The sequence below is a fragment of the Rhinoderma darwinii genome, chromosome 1, assembly GCF_050947455.1.
Source record: "Rhinoderma darwinii isolate aRhiDar2 chromosome 1, aRhiDar2.hap1, whole genome shotgun sequence".
Lineage (NCBI taxonomy): Eukaryota > Metazoa > Chordata > Amphibia > Anura > Rhinodermatidae > Rhinoderma > Rhinoderma darwinii.
This window is the reverse complement of record NC_134687.1, coordinates 562,719,739-562,746,128: the sequence shown is the minus strand read 5'-3', so window position 1 is coordinate 562,746,128 and position 26,390 is coordinate 562,719,739. Positions and strand designations below refer to the sequence as shown.

General features: G+C 42.9%; 1 protein-coding gene across 1 annotated transcript in view; it reads left to right on the top strand.

The window, feature by feature from the left end:
• Positions 1-1,407: 1,407 nt before the first annotated feature.
• Positions 1,408-26,390, top strand: part of LOC142661295 (arylsulfatase B-like) — a 181,169-nt gene continuing 156,186 nt past the window's right edge. Inside the window, exons 1-2 of the mRNA XM_075838706.1 lie at positions 1,408-1,804; positions 14,918-15,104. Of these exons, the coding sequence (XP_075694821.1) occupies positions 1,547-1,804; positions 14,918-15,104 (445 nt within the window). The 5' untranslated portion in view covers positions 1,408-1,546. The remainder of the gene's footprint in view (positions 1,805-14,917; positions 15,105-26,390) is intronic.

Genomic DNA, 26,390 nt, shown 5'->3' with positions numbered 1-26,390 from the left:
CACCATGGACAGTGACTATCTCCTGACGTCGCGTACCGATAATTTTTTTGCCGGGTTCGGCCAAAACGAGTTCGGCCGAACCCGGTGAAGTTCGGTTCGCTTGTCCGGCTTCGCTCATCGCAAAGACACTCCGTTTGGATGTTCGGAAACAGAAAAACACGTGGTGCTTTTCTGTTTACATTCATCCTTTTGACAGCTGGTGCGCTGTTTCAGTCGGTTCGCAGGGAAGTGCTTCCGTGCAACCTGCGTGGTTTTCACACACCCATTGACTTCAATGGGTGCGTGATGCGCGAAATACGCAGAGTTATTGAACGTGTCGCGCTTTTTGCGCAGCAGACAAACGCTGCGCAAAAAGCACGGACTGTCTGTACTGCCCCATAGACTTGTATTGGTCCATGCGTGCCGCGTGAAAACCACGCGGCCCGCACGGACCGAATACACGCTCGTGTGAATCCTCCCTTAGAATATGGGAAGGCAAAAACAAAAACATTCTTCTGGCCATCTGAACAAATTCAGCACTCAAATTTCCAGAAGTGAAAGGGTTAACTTACGAGCATGCCGTGGCTTTTCTCATTAGGGTTTGTCCACACGTAACGGAATTGCTGCGTTTTTTCCGTCCGGAATTGCAGACGGAAAATATACACAGCTGAATACAGTAGCAGCAAAGTGGGTAAGATTTAACAAATCTCATCCACACGCTGAGCAGAAATTCTGAACAGAAATTGACCTGCGTTGCGTATTTTTCGTGCCGCAGCGCGTCAATTCCTGTTCCGGAAAAGTGGACGGAGTTGCTGCGTTTTTCAGAGGAGATGTCACCATCTCCCAACATTGAGAAAAACACAGCAAAATCCTGCGATTTTTCCACAGCTAAATTTCTGCAGCAATTCCGTTACGTGTGGACAAGCCCTTAAGGTAAATGCACTCAGGGAATTTTTGCCAAGGTTTTTTGTTAAAAATGAAAGGAAATATTCATGTCCTTTAAAAAAATAAAATAAAATAGAAAATTGTAACAAAATTTCAACAAGTGCCACTGGCAGCATTATTGGTGTATAGTATATTGGGTAGATGGAAGAAGTTGAGGCACAAGGGGGCCCACTGTGAATATCACCCAAGGGCCCACATAGAACTGGAGCTGGAAATAGTTGTGATGTCCATTTCTGAACATTTTTACACTACAAAAAAAAAGGAACAGAAAAAATAGAGAAGGAAAGTGATAGGTGTGAACACAGGCTAGACTATCTATAACACTGCAGGCATTATAGACGGGTAACCCTCATGTACATACGGGGTCCTATAATAATCCAGTCTCTGGTGGCCACAGCACGTGACACTGGTTATTAGAAATCATCAATATGAAGCTGTACTGAATGCTGCTCTTCTGTCACATGCAGCGCACATATAGGCGGGAGGTAGGAGGGTGCGGGGCGGTTCCTCCCTGGCTGACAGGCGGGAGGTAGGAGGGTGCGGGGCGGTCCCTCCCTGGCTGACAGGTCCTGCATGAGTTCCCCGGTAGATCTGTGAACAGTGCAGTGTCCGCTCACCCACCATGCCAGGGATACTGCTCAGCTGGGCTGCCCTGATCCTCTGCCAGGCTGTCCTCACTGCCAGTCACGCTGCTGCTCCTCCGCACATAGTCTTCGTCCTGGCTGACGATCTGGGCTGGAATGATGTGGGGTTCCACGGCTCAGAGATCAGAACCCCGAATCTGGACCGTCTGTGTGCACAAGGCGTGGAGCTGGGGGCTTACTACGTGCAGCCACTGTGCACCCCATCCCGCAGCCAGCTGCTCAGCGGCAGGTACCAGGTCAGCATTGGTACAGGGTATATCCTCACTGTAATAAAGGTGGAACGTTCTGTGGAGACTTTGTAATAGTTCTGCGGGAGTTTCTGGTCATGTGACCGGTTATGGTCACGTGATCCCGGGGACTGGTTACTCCGTATACAGGGAGTGAGGGGAGAAGTAGAGCTGTATCTTATACTGATTCGGCCTCCTATAAAAAAATGACAAAAAATTAAAAATGTATTTAAATTAGCATTGTTGTCCATAGCAAACTCTCAAAGCTAAATTTTGTTACATTTCGGTTTGGTTAAGAAATTAAAACTGGATTCAGGTTGTTTCTAGCACCTAGATTTATAAAAAAAAGAAATGGTGCAAAGCAAAATTGGTAGTTGCACATAGCAACCAATCAGATTCCGCCTTTCATTTTCCAGAGGCGCTTAGGAAAATGGAAGGTGAAATTTGATTGGTTGGTATGGACAACTACTCCACTTCTCCTTCCCACCAGTTTTGTTTAGCCCACCTGCCATATAATTTTGATACATGAGGCCCAATGATTTCTGTTGGGTCTTTATCACCAAAATGAATCAATAAGGTTGTTTGAAATCCTATGGGATTTTATGTGACATTTTCCACGTGTTTAATTGAAAATCGATTTTGTTACTTTTTGACGTAATCAATCTGTCAAATTGTGAAGGATAATTCATTGTGAGGTTAATTGGTCGTAGATGTTCTGTCGTTGATGTATGAAACCATTTGTATTGTTAAAATAAATTATGGGACGCAAGGAATTGTAATGCATTTACGTGGGGGCATACCACGGTAGTCTTATACTTTTTATTTTTTTTAAATGTGGAATCTACTTAAAAAAAAATTGCAGCATTCTCCATTGGATGCTGTATCTTGGATCAGTCTCCCCTAGAACCACTATTCCTGCTTCTTGGAGAGATGCGCTCCACCATACGGGACACCATATGGGACAGTTTTACTCACAATATGGCTCCGCAGCGCACGCTGTATCAGGGGCCAAAAGACACACAATTGTTCACATATGGCCTTGCAAAAATAGCTACCTATAAGATGTAGATATCATTGCTATAGGTAAAGTAATACTTTCAAGGGTGCGGGCACACGTAACGTATTTATTTATTTCAGTTACTTATATAGCGCCAACATATTACGCAGCGCTGTACAGAGGTCCACACTTACTGTCCCCATTGGGGCTCACAATCTAAATTTCCTATTGGTATGTTTTTGGGGCGTGGGAGGAAACCCACGCAATCACAGGGAGAACATACAAACTCCATGCAGATGTTGTCCTTGGTTGGATTTGAACCCAGGACCCCAGCGCTGCAAGGCAATAGTTCTAACCACTGAGTCACCGTGCTGCCAAACGTAGTTGCCTTGTATTACCGCGGTGTACTATGCTGCGGAAAAATGTATAATGTCCTATGTGTAAAATATTTCTGCAAGTTTCTCTATTTCATGCGTTGTAAAATACTTTTCCCATAGGTTCTCATTGCAACGTTTCTCGCAGTCTGCACCCTTAGGCCTGCCACACACCAGCGCGTTCGGTCCGTGATATACGGTCAGTATGTCGGCCGCATTTCCCAGACCAAACACACTGCAGGGAGCCGGGCTCCTAGCATCATAGTTATGTACGACGCTAGAAGTCCCTGCCTCTCCGCGGAACTACTGTCCCGTACTGAAAACATGATTACAGTACGGGACAGTTGTCCCGCAGCGAGGCAGGGACTCCTAGTGTCCTAGATAACTATGATGCTAGGAGCCCGGCTCCCTGCAGTGTGTTCGGTCCGGGAAATGCGGCCGAAATACGGACCGTATATCACGCACCGAACACTCTCGTGTGAATCCGGCCTTAGGCGTTCCATTCACACGTCTGATTTGACATGGGCTTCGGCATGGATTCCGCACAGAAATCTGCGTCAAACCGAACGACTACGCGTCCCATGCATGTGAATGGGATGTCCGCAACCCCATTCACCTGCTGAGAAAAATATCTATGCTGATTTTTGTCTATACTGCAAAATTAAATCAGCTGTGGAAATAGGTAACATGCTGCTGTTTTCAGCAGATTATACACAAAAAAGCCAAGGATTAGCCCCATTGAAAGCAGAAGGAGGTGATTCTCATATGGATCTGCTGGCACGCCTGCGGCAGAAATCCAAACGTATGCCTCGCATTTCTTCCATGGAAACACACGGATATAATGCCGGCGTGTGAACGAGGCCCAACTGAACTTACACCTCACCGTATACAGGGTATTTTTTAGATGATTTAGCCATAGTGGCCAATAGTTTAGTTACGTTTTTGTATAACTAAAAGTAATCCAATTTTTCAATATCCTTTCTCTATTAATTCCTCATGGTTTTCAAGATCTCTTCTTGTAGGGAGTTTCATTGATTTACTTCCAATGGATAAAAATTCTGTTCATGGTCATGTGATGGACACACAGGTGCTGGGATCGTTACAAGACTCTGATACACATACTGTAAGGGTATGTTCACACGCAGTGGTTTCAGACGTAATGTAGGCGTTTTACTCCTCGAATTTTGCCTGAAAAAACTGCTCCATTACGCCTACAAACATCTGCCCATTGCTTGCAATGGGATTTACGATGTTCTGTTCCCACAAGCCTTTATTTTACGCGTCGCTGTCAAAATACGGTGCGTAAAATGACGGCTTGTCAAAAGTGCAGGACACTTCTTGGAACGTTTTGTGGAGGCGTTTTTCATTGACACCATTGAAAAACTGCTCCAAAAACGGCCTTAAAAAATGTGAGTTGTTAAAAAAACGTCTGAAAACATCTCCGTATTTTCAGTCGTTTTTGGTCACTGCGTGTGAACATATCCTAAGGGTAAGTTTACACAGGGCGGATACGCTGCGTAATGGTACACAGTGTATCCACCCCGGAGGCTGCAGGGAATTCTGGCCGAAAAATCGCACCAAATTGTGGTGCAGTTTATCGCCTGGAATGTCCACTGCAGAAATCCAGCAATTTAAAAAAAAAACACACGGCTATACTTATTATGGCAACACGTCTTTCTGACTTTCTGCAGTTTCATCACATGTAACCGCTGCAGTAGTCACATGGGATAAAACGTCATCCCAGGAGGCCGGCCTGGACGAATAACCACAGAATTCTGGGTAAGTATAAGATTTTTTCTGAGTTGCGATTTTTGCAGCGGAAGTGCAGCGTTTCCGCACCAAAAGTCGCAATATCTGCTATGTGTTATGGATTTTACCTCCCCAACGAAATCAATGGGGAAAACTAGCAACAATAAAGCGGCGTATACGCAAATACAGTTGAGATTCTGCGGATTAAAAAGCGGAGGGTAATTTCTGAGCGTTTTTTTAAATCTCTTCCATGATTCTGCTACTGTATTATGCTACAGATTTTCGGTAACTAAGGGCTTATTCAGACAAACATATAATACGTCTGTGCTACGCTCGTGATTTTGACGCGCCTCATACGGGCCTATGTTAGTCAATGGGGCCGTTGAAACAGTCCATGATTTTCACAGCGTATGTCCGCTGCGTAAAACTCACGGCATGTGCTATTTTTGCACATTTTTCGTGTATCACGCACCCATTGAAGTCAATGGGTGCGTGAAAACCGCACACGGACGCACTTCCTTGTGCCGCGCGTGATGCGCGCTACAGTAGTCAAACCTATGAATGAAAACAGAAAAGCACCACGTGCTTTTCTGTTTACAAACATAAAAACAGAGTGTCATAATGAAAATCACGCAGCCACGCATCATATGCTGCTGACACACGGACCTTTTTCTGACCTTTTGCGCGCGCAAACCGCACACGCTCGTGTGAATCCGGCCTAAGTATGTTGTGGAAAAGTCGCAGTGTTTACGCTATGTGTGAACCCGGCCTCACTGTAAGGCTATGTTCACACTGAGTTTTTTGCAGGTGGTATTTCTGCCTCAAAATTCTGTTTGGAAGTTTGAGGCAGATTTTCCTCTCCCTGCACGCCCATTTTCGCTGTGTTTTTCGGCCGCGGCCATTGTGCGCCGCGGACATAAAACACTGCAAAGTACGCTTTCTCTGCCTCCCATTGTCAATGGGAGGTCAGAGGCGTAAACGCCCGAAGATAGGGCATGTCCCTTCTTTCTCCCGCGAGACGGTTTTACCGCTCGCGGGAAAAAGACGCCTCCGCCTCCCATTGAAATCAATGGGAGGCATTTTCGGGCCGTTTTTGACGAGTTTTGCAGCGCGGTTTCCGCGTCTCAAAACTCAGTGTGAACATAGCCTAACGATCCCAGCACCTGTGTGTCCATCACATGACCGAGGACAGAAAGTTATCTACTAGAAATAAACAATGAAGGTGCCTACTGATTAACAACAAGCAGAGACCTTGAATATGTGAGGAATTAATGCAGAATGCATATTGGAAAATTGTATAACTTTTAACTATACAAAACTGAAACTTTAACTTACTGAAATCCTTTTGCAGAAGTGGCTGCAGATCCATCTCTTTATTAAGCCAGGATCACATACCTAGTCGACAACGCTATTGATTCCACCAAATAAAGGAAACCTTGCGGAACAGAGACAAACAGGAACCATTAGCAACGGAAGCGTTACCATTAAAATCAATGGTAATGCAAACTGAAAGCTACGGTTTTCGTTTGCTTTCCGTTTGTTGGTTCCCCTGACGGAACCCACGAAAGGAACGCTGATGCAGATCTGAACTAAGCCTAATTTGTGTACAGTTTTTGGCTATTTTTTTTGAGCCAAAGCCAAAAGTAGACCAAAAGGAAGGAAAGGTATAAAGAGAAGACTAATTAATCTTAGTTCTTTAGTGTCCACTCCTGTGTTTAGCTCCAAAAACTGAGCAACAGCATGGAGGTATTACTTAGTAACAGTAGGGCGGTGTTATCCAGTCACTGTATGGTGGTATTATTTAGCCACAGTATGGCGGTGTTATCCAGTCACAGTATGGCGGTGTTATCCAGTCACTGTATAGTGGTGTTATCCAGTCACTGTATAGTGGTGTTATCCAGTCACTGTATAGTGGTGTTATCCAGTCACTGTATAGTGGTGTTATCCAGTCACTGTATAGTGGTGTTATCCAGTCACTGTATAGTGGTGTTATCCAGTCACTGTATAGCGGTGTTATCCAGTCACTGTATAGCGGTGTTATCCAGTCACTGTATAGCGGTGTTATCCAGTCACTGTATGGCGGTGTTATCCAGTCACTGTATGGCGGTGTTATCCAGTCACTGTATGGCGGTGTTATCCAGTCACTGTATGGCGGTGTTATCCAGTCACTGTATGGCGGTGTTATCCAGTCACTGTATGGCGGTGTTATCCAGTCACTGTATGGCGGTGTTATCCAGTCACTGTATGGCGGTGTTATCCAGTCACTGTATGGCGGTGTTATCCAGTCACTGTATGGCGGTGTTATCCAGTCACTGTATGGCGGTGTTATCCAGTCACTGTATGGCGGTGTTATCCAGTCACTGTATGGCGGTGTTATCCAGTCACTGTATGGCGGTGTTATCCAGTCACTGTATGGCGGTGTTATCCAGTCACTGTATGGCGGTGTTATCCAGTCACTGTATGGCGGTGTTATCCAGTCATTGTATAGTGGTATTATTTAGTAACAGTATGGCGGTGTTATCCAGTCACTGTATGGTGGTGTTATCCAGTCACTGTATGGTGGTGTTATCCAGTCACTGTATGGTGGTATTATTTAGTAACAGTATGGCGGTATTATTTAGTAACAGTATGGCGGTATTATTTAGTAACAGTATGGCGGTGTTATCCAGTCACTGTATGGTGGTGTTATCCAGTCACTGTATGGTGGTGTTATCCAGTCACTGTATGGTGGTATTATTTAGTAACAGTATGGCGGTATTATTTAGTAACAGTATGGCGGTGTTATCCAGTCACTGTATAGTGGTATTATTTAGTAACAGTATGGCAGTGTTATCCAGTCACTGTATAGTGGTATTATTTAGCCACAGTATGGCTGTGTTATCCAGTCACTGTACAGTGGTATTATTTAGTAACAGTATGGCAGTGTTATCCAGTCACTGTATAGTGGTATTATTTAGGGAAACCCACCCAGACTTATTTCTGTCTTTCCCATTTACCATAAAGGATACTGCAAATGTGGGCACAGGACATGAAATGTAATGTGTGGACCTGGGATGGTGTCAAGGGCCACACCTGAGGCGTCTATACTGTGAGTGGTTCGACCACCTTTGCTCTTATAAGTACTCTGAAGATCCGTGAAGAGACTCTGATACACTGCTACTTGATATACATTGACTACTTTACTTTATTAACTTCATTCAATGTGCCAAAAGTAGAAGTTCTCATTAGAAGTCAGGGCAATAGTCTTAACTGTGGCCCTGATGATGATGGACCCTTGACTCACAAAGACTCATCCTTCAGCACTCCGCAGAGGAACCCCCACCCCCAGTGGAGGGAACCTCTAGGGAACCATGGCTGAAGGACTGCCCTTACCTTGGGTTGTAGAGGAATGTCTAACCAGCCATTTTCTCCTAAAGATGCCACTCAGAGTGGTGAAACATGTAGGGAAGCTGTATGAATTCATGTTAGTTTTTAAATCACAATCTATGTACTGTTGAGGAAGTCGTCGCTCAAAATATATATTAGACTGAAATTTAGACGAGTGTTCCAACAGACACTCACTCACAGTAATTTTATCTAGATGCTAATCGTAGATTAGATCGATTTATATGTCAGAGAGGGGACATAAAACACACAGACAATGCTTGTATGCTCAAAATACTCCTCTGAGCTTTATTGCCAAACTCCATTACAATAATATCATTCAAAAGGGGTGTAGGCTTGAGGTTAACCAATCAGAGGCAATGTAACAATAATTCTCATTCAGCCAATAGCATACAATGAGGATATTTCATATTCCGCCAATTACAGGCATACATTATTTTAAATATAATATAATTCTTCATTATATGCTGTCAGGTTTGCAGCTGTAGACAAGGGTACAATAGAATCCTTATACTCTATTCTTTCCCATAGAGGGAGTTTGTTGCGATAAAGAGAAAACCTTGCGATTCTGATAGCTTTGTCTGGGCGTTCAGCCAGACTGCTAGCCCTTAGCATATCTAAAAAGCCATAAGAAGAATACACCGAGATAACATATTTCTTGTTGACTCAAACGGAAATAAGGGGGGGAGAAAAGAGGGTCATTACAGGGTGGAATAGAATTTGGCCTGCTTGATAATTCAAAATGTAATTTAATACAGAGAATATAAGCGAATTCACCACCCATCACAGTAGCCTACTTAAAGAGGCTCTGTCACCAGATTATCAAATCCCTATTTCCTATTGATAATAGATAAAAGAAAAAAGGACACGGCGCCAGATGGAAGTGTAGAAGAGGTTTGTTTTTCCGGGGAAACAAAATATATGCTTCCTGTAATGACGGGGGTAAGGAAACAGACAAGTGAGCCCTAATCTACCCGCCACTCAGTCCCTGCCTACTTGCAACGACCCGCCCTAGGCGACGGGGTACAACTGGGCGACAGTCCCTACGCTCAATATGTGCACGACAGACAAACAGACAAGGGTACACAGAAGCAAGGGAAAATGGGCAGTTGCCCACGGCAACACCGTGAGCAACAAGAGTGGTGAACGAGCCGAGTCAAACCAGGAGTGTACGAGGTACCAAACGCGGAGCAGGAGAGTAGTGAACAAGCCGAGTCAAACCAGGAGTGTACGAGGTACCAAACGCTGAGCGGGAGAGTAGTCAGTAAGCCGGGGTCAATATGAAGCAGGGACAAATAGATCAAGAAGCTGCAGCAGGGCCAGGAAACCAAATGAGAAGAATCACAAGCAAGGAGGAACAGGAAAGGCAGGTATAAATAGACAGAGGGCGGGAGCTAGCTCCGTCTGGCCAGGCTGTGATAGGCTCTCCCACTCCTAAGCCTGCCATCCTGAGTGGTGGAAGATGGAGTCAGTCTCACAGACATAGAAGCAGGTGCAGACTGATTACATATTGGCGTGGATACAGAAGCTGTGCCTGGCAGATCCTTAACACTTCCTTTTCCAAAATTGCAAATACTGGCAGGTAAATGCAATGAGGTGCAAGCTGCTGCCGATCCCCAAACGCAAACACCTAAAGGAGTTTCCTTGATGGAAATTGTAAAGAAAATAAAAAAGAGGGATACTGTAGGCGCTGCTTGGTTGATAAAAGTTGGTTTATTGCATAAAAGCAAGGTAAACAGATTGCTACGCGTTTCAACGCCAGACTGGCGTCTTCCTCAGGCAGATAACACATACAATACAAGATCATGCATATATATACACAGACAAGTGAACCGTGATAGGGTCAATTCAGATGGGGCAGTAAAAAAACCGCCAAAAACGGGGAAAGGTCAAAGGTCACAGAAAAAACTATTGTTTACACAGTTGAAAAAAAGCAATGTGGCATATGGATGGTCCATGTATAGCAGTGTGACCTAACCAACATAGATCATGTGCTAGGTACGATGCCCGTAAATAACCTATCTTTTTATATTAATAAACATTTGTGCTTCACAGTCATCGCAATTACTAGAATATTAAATATTAGGCTATTAAAATATCGAAATGCTCCGTTGAGGGAGAGATAGGTGTATGCATGAAATCTAATATTACGATAGTAATTTGTTTGGAAAACAGACTAATAAAACAATGATGGTACAGTGGTAATAATAATATAGCAATAGTATAGTAATAATAATTGCTGAAATACAGTTTAAACTAGATGTATTATTAGATTGACAATGGGATAAGTACAATGAAAATATATGCCAAGGGGAGATTGTTTAAAAAATAGGACAGTTGCTAAGATACAGTTGCTAGGGCCGGGGATATTATTAGATTGACAATGGGAAGGGAGATAGAATTGCGGAATTAATCGAATGAAGATTAAATGTTTATTAATATAAAAAGATAGGTTTGCACCTACCATTCATCTCCCCTCTGTACTTTGCTCCGTGTGGTGCGGTTTGCGTTCCACTGTGCGTTTCATGGACATCTGGCCCCTATGAGTTGTCATGATGGTTGTCATGACGCCCATGCAACGCTTGTTGTTTGTGTGTTCCATGGTGCGTTCCAAGGTCCTTGTTTGCGATGGCTCCCGCAGGCGTGACCTCCCTCTATCCGATAAACAGTAAGGAGTCTTTGATATATGTTCCATATTTACATCATATTCATCTAATCACATACGCTATTTACCTAATTTGATGAAATTTATTAAATATGAATTATTTTAGCTTTTTAACATGAACTGACTGTTATTTACGGGCATCGTACCTAGCACATGATCTATGTTGGTTAGGTCACACTGCTATACATGGACCATCCATATGCCACATTGCTTTTTTTTCAACTGTGTAAACAATAGTTTTTTCTGTGACCTTTGACCTTTCCCCGGTTTTGGCGTTTTTTTTACTGCCCCATCTGAATTGACCCTATCACTGTTCACTTGTCTGTGTATATATATATGTATGATCTTGTATTGTATGTGTTATCTGCCTGAGGAAGACGCCAGTCCGGCGTTGAAACGCGTAGCAATCTGTTTACCTTGCTTTTATGCAATAAACCAACTTTTATCAACCAAGCAGCGCCTACAGTATCCTTCTTTTTTATTTCCTATTGAAGATGATCGGCGCTGCAATGTAGATAACAGCAAAGTTGTTTTTTTTGGAAAAAACAATCATTTTTGCCCAAGTTATGAGCAATTTTATATTTATGCAAATGTTCTTTTCAATGGACAGCTGGGCGTGTTTTCTCGTTTTACCAACGTTTTTTACAAAAACGGCCCGAGTGGCACAACGGTCATGTGCATGAGGCGTTCGGCACTTCTGTTTGAAAACAAGGAAGGGGAGGGCCAAAGCACATCTACTGGAAGCGAGGGCGCACGTATTGTACCAGGGCAACACTTTCTCAGCAACGTTCCACAAACTGCAAAAAAGGGAAGATCCATAAAAAAGGTGCTGAGTGTGTTCCAAAAGGGGGATAAGAAAGGACACCACTTATCAGTGCGACACCTTCCCCAAAAAACCTGGCCAGTGTGTAAAGGATTGCTTCAAAGTGTACCGCGCATCTATGAATTATTAATTTTATTATTTATGTACCCTTTTATTATACCCTGATTTGCTTTGCACTGCTTACATATGCTCCCACATAAAAAATTAATGTTCAATAGAACCCCAAACACAAATACTACTTCTTATTTATACCTCTAGATGGAAATACCCTAAGGGGTATAGTTTCCAAAATGGGGTCACTTCTAGAGTGTTTCCTCAGTATTGGTAGCTTAGGGGATCTGCAAATGCGACATCTCACCTGAACACCAATCCAGTAAAATCTGCATGCCAAATAGCACGCCTTCCCTTTTGAGCCTTGCTGTGTGTCCAAACAGCAGTTTATCACCACGTCTGGGGTATTCCCGTGATCAGGAGAATTTTGCTTTACAAATGTTGGAGTGCTTTTTCCCCTTTTATCCCTTGTGAAAATGAAAAAATCTTAGGTAAAACTACATTCTATTGGAAAAAATGTTGATATTCATTCCTAATTCCAATAAATTCAGCAAAAAAAACTGTGGGGTCAAAATGCTCAATATACCCCTAGATAAATTCCTTGAGAGTGGTGTGGTTCCCCACATCGGGTCACTTTATAGATTGTTTCCACTGTTTTGGTTCCTCAAGGGCTTTGCAGATGCGACATGGAACCCGAGCAACAATCCTACAAAATCTGAATGCCAAATAGCACACCTTCTCTTCTAAGCCCTGCTGTGTATCCAAACAGCAGTTTATTACCACATATAGAGTGCCGTACTCAGGAGAATTTGCTTTCCAAAATGGTGACATGGTGCCTAAAATCTGGTGCGATAAATTCCTTGTGGGGCGTAGTTTGCCAATTAGGGTCACCTCTGGGGGGTTTCCACTGTTTTGGTCCCTTAGGGGCTCTGCACACGTGACATGGTTCCGCTAACAATTCCAGCAAAATTTGAGGTCCAAAAGCCAAATGGAACTCCTTCCCTTCTGAGCCCTGCCGTGTGTCCAAACAGCAGTTTATGACCACATATGGGGTATTGATGTAATCGGGAGAAATTAATTTCCAAATTTTGTGGTGCTTTATCTTTTATTCCTTGAAAAAACGTAAAATTGCCATGTTTTGTTTTATTCTAAAAAAAAATGTCGCTTTAGTCCACTAAATTCAGCAAAAACCGTGTGGGGTCAAAATGCTCACTATAACCCTGGATAAATTCCTTGGGGTGTAGTTTCCAAAATGGTGTATTTTGGGGGGAGTTTCCACAGTTTTGTATCCACAAGACTTCTTCAAACCTGTCTTTAAGTTCAGTAGCACACTAGGGCCACCTGTAGGATATTTCTAAAAACGGCAGAAACTGGGCAATAAATATTGTGTTGCGTTTTTCTCTGGTAAAACCTTCTTCTGTTTTACAGAAAAAAATTGATTAAAGATGTGATTTTTTGGAAAAAGAATGACATTTGTAAATTTCACCTCTACATTGCTTTAAATCCTGTGAAATTCCTAAGGGTATGTTCATACGCAGTGGTTTCAGATGTAATTCTGGCGTTTTACGCCCCAAATACGCCTAGAAACAACTGCGCATTGCCTTGAATGGGAATTACGATGTTCTGTTCCCACGAGCCTTTATTTTACGCGTCACTGTCAAAATACGGCGCGTAAAATGACGGCTCGTCAAAAGAAGTGCAGGACACTTCTTGGGACGTTTTTGAGGCGTTTTTCATTGACTCCATTGAAAAACATCTACAAAAACGGCCGTAGAAAACGCGAGTTGTTAAAAAAAACTCCTGAAAATCAGGAGCTGTTTTCTCCTGAAAACAGCTCCATATATTTAGATGTTTTTGCTTACTGCCTGTGAACATACCCTAAAGGGTTAAACTTTCTAAATACTGTTTTTAATACTTTGAGGGGTGCAGTTTTTTTTAAATTGGGTGATTTATGGGGGTTTCTAATATATAAGACCCTCAACAGAACTGAAGTGGTCCCTAAAAAAATAAGTTTTGGAAATGTTCTTGTAACTGAGAAATTGCTGCTAAAGTTCTAAGCCTTGTAACGTCTTAGAAAAATTAAAGCACATTCAAAAAACTATGGAAAATGTTAACTAGTAACTATTTTGTGTGTATCTGTCTCACAAGCAGATACATCTAAATTACCACTAAGATAAAGTAAAATGTGTCACAAGAAAACATTCTTTGCTTGGATAAGTAAAACCATTCCAAAGTTATTACCACATAAAGTGACACATATTCGATCTGAAAAAATGGGCTTTGTCCACAAGGCCAAAACTAGCTGCGTCTTTAAGGGGTTAAAAGCACCTTAATGTTGTTTTTGTGCCTGTAAATTTGATGCTGTTAAGTTTTTAGAGCATACCTATAGTTTTAAATTTAATCTCACACAGTAAGTGGGAGCATCCAATGGGTAGTTTTCGCACTACCTTTTAAGTTGTAATTAAAATTGACAACTCCGCGTTAGTCCTCTTGTCAATAGGGTGTGTTTCTACATAGTCAGCAATGACCGGACACTGTTAGAATGTGTAGGGACACCCAGTTGTCAATTTATTCATACATTTCCAGGGGGAATAACAGAGTAACATAACAATGCAGATTATTAAGAAAAGATGCTCCAGTGCTGTTATTTCATGGGGAATGCAAATATTTACTAAAACACAAGTCAGGAGGTCTGATGGGTCTTTTCTACACCACAGGAGAGTGGACCGCTCCTCTTTACTGCGCCACGCGGGAGAGCGGACCGGTCTCCTTTGAGGGCCGTTTCGCTCTTGTCATTCTGGGGGTCATGACTTCATTTTTGAGGCCTTCGTTTTTTAAGGGATGAGCAGCAGTTTTAGGTATAGTGGATCCTAAGGCTTGCTTGAATTCCTCCTGACGTATACCTCTAATGAAGGGCTCTGGGGTGATATGAGCAGGGCCTAAATATTGGTGATCTGTCCCGACCAGCTCTGCTCACTTGTACAGTTGTATATGGGTCTCTCTTTCCTTTATGCATACTATATTATAATGTATAGCACATTGATCTTTCTGCTGATTGTATTTTGTTTTTCCCCCCAAGATTCACACAGGACTGCAGCATCAGATAATATGGCCTTGTCAGCCCCATTGTCTACCTCTTGATGAAAAGCTTCTGCCTCAGTTACTGAAGGAAGCTGGATATTCCACACACATGGTGGGAAAATGGCACCTTGGTATATATAAAAAAGACTGCCTTCCAACCCGTAGAGGATTCGACACTTACTTTGGTAATTAATTTTTACCTTGTCATTAATCCTACTGTTGTATTTGTCATTTATAGTCTCTTCTTTAGAATCCAAATCCATTAACAAGTGGATACAAGGGCAGAATGACAGGGTTTATAATAATAGGCAACAATAGTTATGGGCCCCTTATCAACCACTATAGTTATAATACACTTGAACTGGGTTACCACAGTGATATTGAGCAGCGTTTATCTCATGTATCTGTGGGGGATGGGCGGTTGCTTCTTAATTTTAGACCCTGCACTTAAACATTAATACGTCTCTCAGACGCTGTGGGCCCGTCTGGATTTGCCCAAATGGTCAGTCCACCCGTGGATGAATACTTCACTGTTGTATGAATGGAACACTCTTGTTGAAATCGAATACGTTATTCTGCTTTATACCATGTACGTAATTGGTTACAGTGTAAAGCTGACTACATGTAACAGACATATAGATTTGTCATACCATAGGGCAAAGACAGTGTGTTCATCTCTGGATATTAGTTATTTATTTTTGCATATATCTGTAGTACATGTGAATATGATCCTTTCTAACATATGAGAGACACTATGGACACTGCGTTTTATAGCCTTTTGCCATATACACCAAATGTTGCTGGGGCACATATTGAATCTGTCCAAATACTCCTTTGAACCCAATGTATACCAAAAGAGTGTCCTTTCGGCTTAAAGAGGCTCTGTCTCCACATTACTATCTCCTACATAATCTGATTGGCGCTGTAATGTAGATAACAGTGTTTTTTATTTTGAAAATCTATCATTTTTGAGGAAGTTCTGAGCAATTTTAGATTTATGCTAATTACTTTATTAATTCCCAACTGGGTGTTTTCTAACTTTTGACCAAGTGGGCATTGTACAGAGGAGTGTATGACGCTGACCAATCAGCGTCATACACTTCTCTCCATTCATACTCAGCACATAGTGATCTTGTGAGATCATTCTGTGCTGTTACATACACCCACATTAACTCTACTGTAGTGTCTTGACAGTGAATAGACATCACCTCCAGCCAGGACGCAATGTCGATTCACAATCCCGACACTTTGGTAAAGTTTGTGTGGGACTTAACCGATGCACAGCTTGATCTCGTGAGATCACGCTACTGCTGTCATATATAGCGTGATCTCGCGAGATCACGCTGTGCATCTATTAAGTCCCACACAAATTTTACTGAAGTGTCAGGATTGTGAATAGACATCGCGTCCTGGCTGGAGGTGATGTCTATTCACTGTCAAGCACTTCAGTAAAGTTAATGTGGGTGTATGTGATAGCACAGCGTGATCTCGCAAGATCATTATTATCAGTGTTATTTACATTACAGCGCCGATCACATTATGTAGGAGATAAGGCACTTCTAATGTGGTGACAGAGCCTCTTTAAGTCTGGGCGTTATGCATCAACATGCATTTTTTCCATTGTATTGAGAAGTGTAGTCGACTATACTATTCAATACAAAGGGGTCCTGCAAGAACAAAAATGTAGTATAAACTTTTTACAGTGGGGAGTAATTGGCGATTGTATGCGACTGTATGTATACAGTTGCATACGTCAAGGATATATGTTGAACGTATAGGTCCTCAAAAGGTAGTGTGAACTGAGCCTTACTTGAGGGAAATGTCATCTTCTCCATCTTCAAACATACTGTAGTTCTCCTTTTCCTGCCTGCAGGCTCTCTGTAAATGTTTAGAAACTTCCCCAGTTCCCCAAATAAACTGTCCAGAGAAATATAGTAGACTAGGAGGAGGGAGGATGAAGCTGCTCTTTTTCTCTCTGCCTATTAGACTGCATGTGGAGGAATGGAAAACCGACCCAAAAGGCTCAGTTTATACACTTTAAAGGGAACCCGTCGCTGGATTTTAAGGCACTAAACCACCAGTATGTTATACTGCTGGGGTATAGCGTCCTAAGCATGTGTGTTTTAGCATTTTGTCTAAAAAGAAGTTCTAAATTACTGGAGAAGAGTCCTGAGGTGAGTCCAGTGGCATTTTGCACATGCATAGTATAGCAAGGTGTACCGACCCCAGCTTCAACTGCGCATGCCGAAGGAGCCAGAGGGTTTTGCCAGGGAGGTTGCTGTCGCCTGATCATTTGCTTCAGGGGATATAAAGTATTACAGATGAGTGGTCATCCGCGTAATGTATGGACAGTCTGAGTCTACCAGAGTGAGAGCCAACAGAGTGACGTCCATATGCCTTAATAGGTGATAAGGCCAGGTGTTGTCCGGATGGGATCCTCTTAATGGTCATCATTGAGTCCTTGGCAACCTCAGAGTTTACATGTAGTCACTGGTAGGTTAGTGATAATTCCTATGTGTAAGTGATTGAAATTGATCGGCACAAAAATTTCTCAATCCAATTAATGCAATAAATACAATCATAATCTGGAATTCATGATCAATTGTAAACAAATTATGGACACAACTTTGCAAAGGATTAAATCTGTGATAAAAATCTGTGGCAATTCCACACCTTTAATAGGCACGCTGTGGATTTGAAATTCTGCAGCATGCTTTCAAATCTGCAGCGAAAACCTTTTCTTAAATGTGAATGGGGTCCCTTGTATTATACCTTACATTGCATTGATTTTCAGTTCAGAACCCGCACCAAAAAGCTGCAACATATCCGCCACATCTCAATGTTGTCTATGGGATCTTTAACATCTGCATTCAATGTTCCATTGTTCTGCTCCGTCATAGGAGCAGAAGAACGAGAATACTGGAAGCTTGGGATCAGTTGCATGATTGAAACCAACAGTGCCCGATGGAACCCATTGCCTTAAATGGATTCCGTTGGGTTTAGGCTCTGTCACACTGATAATGCTAGTAAAAATTGTGTCACAAAAAGTTTATTATTTTAAGTTATGAGCTTTTTTTCTAAATATGCAAATGAGTCTATACTTGACAAGTGGGTGTCAACACCAGCGATTCCCCTGAGGTGGAGCTACCTCACAGCCTCTGACACTGTCCTATCAGCATGAAGCTGCTTCACACAGTGTGAGAGACAGGCTGGAGAGAGGGGGGGATCACTTCAAATAGCCATATCTCTGGCTGTGGAGCACCTAGAACAGAGCTGATGGCATATGAAGGTTGAAATTCTAATCTCTAATATGGCACCAGGATCGCAGTTCTAGCTCTGAAACAGCCAGAGATATCACGAAAACACAGTGGGGAATTGGAAGCTGTATACTATATGATCACGCTGTGTTGCTGGGCTGGGAATCGGAGAACTGTATGCTGATTGGACAGCGTCATACAGAAAATATTACACCGCCCAGAGTGAAAAGAAAGCGTTACCTCCCATTTGGCAAGTATAGCCAAATTATCATATTTCGAAAAATGCTCATAACTTTGCAAATAATAAATAAAAAAAAAAAAGTTAGACTGTATTTATCCGCATCATAGCGACTATCAGATTAGTTAGAAGGGAATTGATAAACTAGTGACAGTCTCTTTAAAGAGGCTCTGTCTACCACATTTACTTAGGGCACTTATAATGTGGTGACAGAGCCGCTATCTCCTACATAAGGAGATGGGCGCTATAATGTAGGTGACAGCAGTGCTTTTTATAAAAAAAAAAAAAAGATTTTACCACTTTATTAGCGTTTTTAGATTTATGCTAATGAGTTGCTTAATGCCCAACTGGGCGTATTTTTACTTTAGACCAAGTGGGCGTTGTACAGAGGAGTGTGTGACGCTGACCAATCAGCATCATTCACTCCTCTCCATTCATTTACTCAGTGCATAGGAATCCTGTTAGAACCTTATGTGCTGTCTTATACTTACACATTAACAATACTGAAGTGTTTAGACAGTGAATAGACATTCTACGGGATGTCTATTCACAATCTCTGCACTTCGTTACTCTGTCTGTGGTAGTTACAGCAGAGGACGCGTAATCTCGCGAGATTACGCAGTAAATGACAGAGATCACGCTTCCTCTGCTGTAACTACCATAGAAACAGTGACTAAGTGCAGAGATTGTGAATAGACATCCCGTGGAATGTGTCTTCACTGTCTAAACACTTCAGTATTATTAATGTGTAAGTATAAGACCGCACATAAGGATCTAGCAGGATCCCTATGCGCTGTGTAAATGAATGGAAAGGAGTGCATGATGCTGATTGGTCAGTGTCATACACTCCCCTGTACAACGCCCACTTGGTCTAAAGTAAAAATACGCCCACTTGGGCATTAAGCAACTCATTAGCATAAATCTAAAATCGCTAATAAAGTGGTAAAATCGTTTTTTTTAAATAAAAAGCACTGCTGTCACCTACATTATAGCGCCGATCTCCTTATGTAGGAGATAGGGCACTTATAATGTGGGGACAGAGCCTCTTTAAGTAAATGTGGTACTTTTCCATCAGTACAATCATCATACAGATGCTGCCATTTTCTAACGCAAGTTCTATCGTAGTGGTATAAGTATTATAAATGTAATTGTTGATGAATTACATTTACTGAAACCACTAACGAATTGCTTGGAAAATAAAGCATACAATTATTACTGTGCATTAACGTAGCTTCAGCAATAGGCTGTATGTACATGAGCTGGTAGGACCATAGGGAACACGGCTATCTGTGACCGCCTTCTCCTTGAGCATACCACAGGTTAACTAGACGAGACTCTGAAAAACTGCATTTTTGGTTGGAAGGCATATAGAAGATACATGGCGCAAATCGGAACCAATTCCGCAAGCAATACGGAGTCCGATCAGTGTATTTGGTTTTCCCTTATAAATGACGACATTGGAACCATATATTGAAACTGGTAGATTCCCTCAGTTTAGTACAGTTATACATTCCAGGTGTTTGGCTTTAGATTTCATGCACACAACCGTATTCAGAATCTGCATCACATGGATCCTGAATACTGTGGCATTTTTATACATAAAATGTAAGGCTGGGTTCACATGACCTATTTTCAGGCGTAAACGAGGCGTATTATGCCTCGTTTTACGTCTGAAAATAGGGCTACAATACGTCGGCAAACATCTGCCCATTCATTTGAATGGGTTTGCCGACGTACTGTGCAGACTACCTGTAATTTAAGCGTCGTCGTTTGACAGCTGTCAAACGACGACGCGTAAATTGACTGCCTCGGATACCGGATAGCTGATCGCATACCGGATCAGCTATCAATCTTTATAGAAGCGCATGCTCAGATGGAAATCGGTCGCTGGTGTGGGATACCCTCAAGGCCTATTTGAGGGGATGTCTCCGATCCTCCATATCCTATGTAAAACGTGCTTCCGCCCTTCAGGAGGAGGACTTAGCATATAAATGTTCACAGGCGGAAGGGCATTTGTTCAGGATCCCCCACCAGCTAACCGGAATGCCTGGCTGGATTTGGGTAGACAGTATTTACAGGTCTTGAGGGATAAGACTTCGCGTAGTCTATTCTTTTAGTAAACAATCTCACTTTGAATTGGACAATCAATCGGGTAAAATTCTTGCTCGTATGGTTCGGAACAGTTCTAGATCCCCCCCGGTGATGGGTATAGTGGGGCCTGGCGATAGAACCTTCACCTCCTCGAGGGATATTCTTGAGCAATTCACATATTTTTACGATCAGCTGTATGCTTCAAAAGTTGATTATGGGATGGATGAGCTGGAGATGTATTTGGACGGAATATCGTTTCCTACCTTGACAGCCGAGCGGGTGGCAATGCTAGATGCTCCATTTACAGTGGACGAGATTTTGGAGGGGATGGCGTCTATGTCTAAGGGGAAGGCCTCAGGGCCGGATGGTATCCCCCTTGAGGTATATCTACAGTATGGGGAGCTGCTGTCCCTGTTTGAACATAGCTATCGCAGCTCTGCTCTTCTGGAGTCCATGTGTGACGCCACCATAATTGTATTGCTGAAACCAGGCAAAAATCCAGATAAATGTGGTTCATATAGACCGATCTCATTGCTGACAGTGGATTACAAAATCTTGACCGAAGATGCTAGCCAATAGGTTATGCAATGTGATAAAGGAGATCATCCATTCAGATCAGTGTGGCTTTATACCCGGCAAGTCCACCTCTGAGAATATTAGACGGGTACAGGTGGTGACGCAGATTGGATGGGAGGAGCAGCAGGACTGGGCTGTGGCATCTCTGGATGCGGCAAAGGCATTTGACTCGGTGGAATGGCCTTATCTGCTGGCAGTGCTGCGAAGATTTGGGTTTGGGGATGGATTCATTAATTGGGTCTCCTTGTTGTATAAATCTCCACGAGCGCAGGTGTTGGTGAATGGGGCCCTGTCCCCTTCCTTTGGCCTCCATAGGGGCACGAGGCAGGGGTGTCCACTTTCGCCACTTCTCTTCGCATTGGCCATTGAACCACTGGCTCTTAACATCAGGTGGGATCCCGCATATATGGGAATTAGAATAGGGGACAGAGAGGATCGGATAGGGTTATATGCGGATGACATGGCGCTGTTTATGGCGAACCCCAACGCCACTCTTCCTAGGGCCATTTCCCTTATTAAAGTTTTTGGAAGGTATTCCGGGTTACTAATTAATTGGTCCAAATCGTATCTGATGCCTTTGAGGCAGGATGACTGTGGATGGGGCACCCAGTTCTGCGGACTGCCAGTAAGTCCAGAGTTCAAATATTTGGGGATTAATATTGCTAGGGATAGCTCTAGATCGTACGGGTTAAATGTAGCGCCCTTGGTCACCTACCTAAGGGATAAAATACATGTGTGGAAGGGTCTACCTTTGTCAGTGGCAGGACGTGTTAATCTGTTAAAGATGATAGTATTGCCGAAGTTTTTGTATGTGCTGGAACACATGGATGTATTGGTGCCTAAGAGCTTCTTTAAAATAATAAACTCGCTGTTCGCGCCGTTTGTATGGGGGGGAGGGAGATCTAAACTCAAGCTTGCGATTCTACAGAGACCTAAAGATGAGTCTGGGGCTGCGTTACCGGATGTTTTTCTATATTACTTGGCGGGTCAGCTCAGGTACTTGACTTCTTGGGTCTCCCCCCCCCCCCCCCCTAACGACTAATGCTGAGTGTCATTTAGCCCGGGTGCTGGGCTTGAAAACCCTGTGGCCGATATTGGAGCCGCATGATTTTAGATACCGATACCTGTTACCCTTGCATAAGTTGGCCAGACGAGTCTGGCAACAGGCTAAAGATCTACTGGGGTTTGTGGGGGTGGTGGCGGAGAGTCCGCTGTGGGATAATCCGAGTTTTTCCCATCTGCATGGGATGGTGGGGAAACATTATTGCTCCTCTAGAGAGGTAGCTGCTCTATCACAACTGCTAACGGAGGAAGGGTTGGTCATGACGGTGAGTGAGATTCGTGCAGCTTTCAATATACCACCGGGGGATGAATTATATTGCATACAGCTCCATCATTCTCTATTAGCACAATTCCCACTGAACTCCGCGACGTACTCTAGTTGCGACTTGGTGGTGAGGTTGAGCACTCCGTTCACGCGTGGAGTTGTCTCTCAAATTTATTCTTTTCTACTGGAGGCTAAATTGCGAACGGAGCCCCTTGTGGCTGAGGATAGGTGGCGAGCACTTATTCCACAACTCACAGCGGAGGACTGGAGGGAGGCTCAGGGTTCCCACTTGCTTGTTTCACCAGCTGCAAACAATAAACTAGTGCAACTGTTCATCATCCACCAATGTTACTTAACGCCCGTAAGGTTACATCGTATGGGAAGAATGGCGTCCTCACAATGTCATAGGTGTGGAGAGGAACGGGCTGATTTTATTCACTTAATGTGGGGTTCCCACTGGATTCTTAGCTTTTGGGAGGAGGTGGTTGCATTATTGACGGCAGTACTGGGGAGAACGATACCTTGCAGGCCGGAGGTGTGTTTGCTGGGACTGCTCTCTGAGGAGCAATGTTCAATATTTGAAAGGACTTTCCTCAGAGAAACACTATTTATGGCAAGGAAGGCGGTGGCCATGAGATGGATGGCGGATAGGGCACCGACAGTAGCGCAATGGCGTAAATTGGTCAATGACATACTTCCATTTGAGAAAATAGTGTATAAACACCGGGGGAAGCCGGCTAAATTCGATCTGATCTGGAATGGCTGGTGCTCATCGAATCTCACTCACTGTACAGTCCAAGGGCTATCTGCTTCTCTGATTCAAGCTGGGGGTGGGAGTGGGTAAAGGATTCAGGTAGATGGCACATCCAAGTGCTCTTTTCCTTGCCGTACGAGATGGTGGGTGCGTTATTGCAGAACACTGAAATGTGGGCACATTATTGTTTTCATGTTGTACTGGATTAAAAGTTTCATTAGAATGTTTTGATCAATTTGTATTATGCATAAGTGGTCTGCGAACCACGGTCTAACACCATGGGTACCTGCGAGTATTCCTTTTATATGTATTGATTCTTCTGAAATATGTACTAATGATTGCAGAATGTTATCCTGATGTATGTGATGGTTGACTCTGGCAGTTATTTTCAATAAAACGAGTTTAAAAAAAATATATATTAGCTCCTATGTGTAGACATTTTTTACTTCCCCTTTCCCATCCCACTTCCCCTTTCCCATCCCTTGGTTGAACTTGATGGACATGTGTCTTTTTTCAACCGTACAAACTATGTAACTATGTAATTGCCTGATCTAATCAAATTGTAACGGAAAGTGATAGAAACAGGCATTGTACTCACAAATTGAGTACAAACTTTGTTTTTAATACAGAAACAAGGATATAGTAACTATGTGGGTAAATGACAAGAAGAATAACAAAAGATTTTTGAATTGTCCGGCTGATGGTATTAATGTCCATCCTTGGGCAGTGCCAATAGACATAATATGGGCATAATCTTTTAAGACGGTCATTTAGTTGATAATAGCAAAAACCACAATCTCTCACCACGTTACATGGGGAGAGAAAGTGTAGTTGGTAGATTGTCTATGAGACATAATCAATACTTGTGACTGTAAGCACATCTTATAAGGATGAGTTCATAGATCCATATTACCTAGATGGTATTGCTTAACGTATATGTCAGATGTAGATAATTATGAGAGAATAGTAACAAATGTGGGTATCCATCCCAGACGACTCCTAATATGAGACTTTTCTTCTTATAGATCCTGGTCACTTTAGCTGAATAGATGATCATTGATAGAATCAAAGAAATCAGGCAAAATTGAAGTTATCGTTTAACCCCTTCCCCCTGCTGGCATTCTGGGCCCTAATGTCCAAGCCATTTTTTAGATTTTTCCATTGTCACATTCGAAGAGCTGTAACTTTTTTATTTTTGCGTCGGCATAGCTGTATAAGGTCTTGTTTTTTGCGGGACGACTTGCAGTTTTTATTGGTACCATTTGAGAGTAGATGCGACTTTTTGATCACTTTCTATCACATTTTTTTTAAGTCAGGATTAACAGAAAACAGCAATTTTTCCATTGTTTTTTATTTTATTTTTTACGGCGTTCACAGTGCGGGTTAAATAATGTAACAGCTTTATAGTCGGGGTCGTTACGGACGCGGCAATACCAAATATGTGTAACTTTTTTGCTTTATTGTAGTTTTTTTTAATAGTAAAGCATTTTGTAAGGGGAAAAGCTGGGTTTTTCATTTATTTTTTTTCACTTTTTTTTTTTATTAACTTTATTAAACTTTTTTTACTTTTTTACTAGTCCCACTAGGGGACTTCCCTATCCTCCGATCGCTATTATAATACACTGCAATACTTTCGTATTGCAGTGTATTACTGCCTGTCCGTTTAAAACGGACAGGCATCTGCTAGGTCATGCCTGCGGCATGATCTAGCAGGCATTCGCTGCAGGCAGACCTGGGGGTCTTTATTAGACCCCCGGCTGCCATAGAAGACACAGACACTCGGCGATTTTATCGCCGGGTGTCAGTGAGATGAGAGGGAGCTCCCTCCCTCTCTCCAAAACCATTCAGATGCGGTGCTCGCTATTGTGCACCGCATCTGAAGGGTTAAACGGGTGAGATCGATACTAATATCGATCTCACCCGGCAGAGCAGGGACGCCCCCAGCCCTCAGCTGCTTCTGGCAGTTGAGAGCAGGGAGATTTCACGGCTCCCTGCTCTGTTTACTTTATTCTACAGCAGCGACGTAGTTTGGCGGCGCTCTAGAATAAAGCCCACTAATGACCGCCGTAAAAAGACGTATCGGCGGTCATTAAGGGGTTAAGCCAAACGGTTTAACGGAGTTCCTGCAAAAAATCCACTCTCTTTCTCTCATCAGAAGGGCCTCATCCAGATTGCCCCCTCTCCTGCCCATGTTGATTTTACAAATGGCCTAACCTTTCAGAGTAGGCCAATCCAGATTTTGTCTCTCTCTGAAATGTCTGGCAATTGGGGTAGGTGTAAATAATTTATTTTGGAGCTTGCCTTCCTTCTCGGTTCTGTCATAATTAATGATCGTTCTAATGTGTTCTCCTCCAATACAGATTTTGAGTGCTCTAGTCGTTTTTCCCACGTATTTCAAACCGCAGGGGCACTCCAGACAATACACGACTCCTTCGGAGTTGCAATTCCTATGTTCTCTGATCCTATACTGTACCCCAAATCCATCAGTGAATTGTTTGGTTGTGGTCAAAATTCTACACGCCTTGCATAGCTTACATGGGAAAAACCTGTTCTTCTGGATTCTCTTAGTAACATCACCCCATGTGAAGTGACTCGCAACCAAAAGATTCGATATGCTGGTTCCTTTACGATACCTTGATAGGGCTTTTTCTCCCAAGATCAGATTTGAGGACATGCCAATGTTTATTCATGATCTGCATCATACTGTCCCAGTCTGCATGGTAGTTGGTAATAAATCTGAGCTGTGTGGGGGTTCAGGAATTTTATTGTCTTTCTTGGCTTGTGTCTTTTTAGGAATAAGTAGTTCTTTGCGGTTAGTTCTTAAAGAGGCTCTGTCACCAGATTTTGCAACCCCTATCTGCTATTGCAGCAGATACGCGCTGCAATGTAGATTACAGTAACGTTTTTATTTTTAAAAAACGAGCATTTTTGGCCAAGTTATGACCATTTTCGTATTTATGCAAATGAGGCTTGCAAAAGTACAACTGGGCGTGTTGAAAAGTAAAAGTCCAACTGGGCGTGTATTATGTGCGTACATCGGGGCGTGTTTACTACTTTTACTAGCTGGGCGTTCTGTCTGGCTGGCCGGCATGGCTCCCCTTCTCCCCTCTACAGTGGACGCGTTACAGCTTCATCCAATAGATTTGACGCTGTTGAATGAGGTAGCCATGTGACGAGGTCTCCTATACACTGGAAAGAGCTCTGCTCCGTACAATTTAGGGCTAAATA